Source organism: Geospiza fortis, unplaced genomic scaffold (genome assembly GCF_000277835.1).
Source record: "Geospiza fortis unplaced genomic scaffold, GeoFor_1.0 scaffold41, whole genome shotgun sequence".
NCBI classification, from domain to species: Eukaryota; Metazoa; Chordata; class Aves; order Passeriformes; family Thraupidae; genus Geospiza; species Geospiza fortis.
In genome coordinates this window covers 17,668,088-17,669,010 of record NW_005054299.1, presented here as the reverse complement: position 1 = coordinate 17,669,010, position 923 = coordinate 17,668,088, and the positions used below count along the sequence as shown (strand labels likewise).

At 34.8% G+C, this 923-nt stretch overlaps 1 protein-coding gene across 1 annotated transcript in view; it reads right to left on the bottom strand.

Moving 5' to 3' along the window:
- YIPF4 (Yip1 domain family member 4) overlaps positions 1 to 664 on the bottom strand; it is an 11,431-nt gene extending 10,767 nt beyond the window's left edge. Inside the window, exons 1-2 of the mRNA XM_031059796.1 lie at positions 649 to 664; positions 50 to 299 (exon numbers count right to left, since the gene is read on the bottom strand). Of these exons, the coding sequence (XP_030915656.1) occupies positions 50 to 299; positions 649 to 664 (266 nt within the window). The remainder of the gene's footprint in view (positions 1 to 49; positions 300 to 648) is intronic.
- Positions 665 to 923: the final 259 nt, after the last annotated feature.

The following is a 923-nucleotide window of genomic DNA, read 5'->3' as shown; positions in this document are numbered from 1 at the left end:
TCCCTACACAGCTAATAAAGATAAATACTCAGAAATAATTACAACATACAAGAGTGGTTTGTTATCTTCTGGGTCATCATCTTCCACTTCCAGAAGCCAGCCATATCCTCTCTGTCTTAGGAATGTAGTTGCAGTAGACTCTTTGATGAATTCTCCTCCAAGATTCAGCTTAACATCTGGAGTTGTTATGGAACCGCTAAGATCTAAAGAAAAAGGGAGAAAAATATAGACCTTTTTACGTCTTGCCAAAAGCCATTTGATTTTAAAAGTACTGGAAGATAAACAACAAACATATGAAGCTACTTGTGTTGGTCATGACCATAAAACAGTCAGTTATACTTTCACAGATACAGAATAAAGATATACTTTCACAGATACATAATTTGAAAGTGTACTGGTGGTTTTATTGCAATAGTAACTATGCTGGGTTAGGTCTCAAATACCAGGTTTTAGCTTTTAGATGGTCTCAAATACCAGCTTTTAGCTTTTAGACTCTTGTTTTATGACACAGTGTTGTGGTACAACAGAAAGGCTACCATTTGTGCTTCATCATTAAGTGTTTAAAGGCACAAAAGGAGGACACTAATGAGAGTCTCACCATGCAATAGATTGTGGATTATTTATAATTTTTTTCTGATCATACTCTACCTCCTTTGGCACCCATTTTTTAATAGTGGCATTGTTTCAGCCAAAACCACTCTCTCCTATTATGCCAAATTTTTCATAAAAGGAAAACATTTGAAGATGTTTTAATTCATAGCCTGCCTTCAATGCAGCTGAAAAAGTTAGAGAAAGAATGCTATCAGAGATCCTTAGGCTCTAGACAATTAGAAGTTATACAGTTATACAACTTCTCTTTGATGTACTATGATCTTTTTCTACCACAGTACTAAGCAAAACAAAGAGCAATTTATCTATGTTCT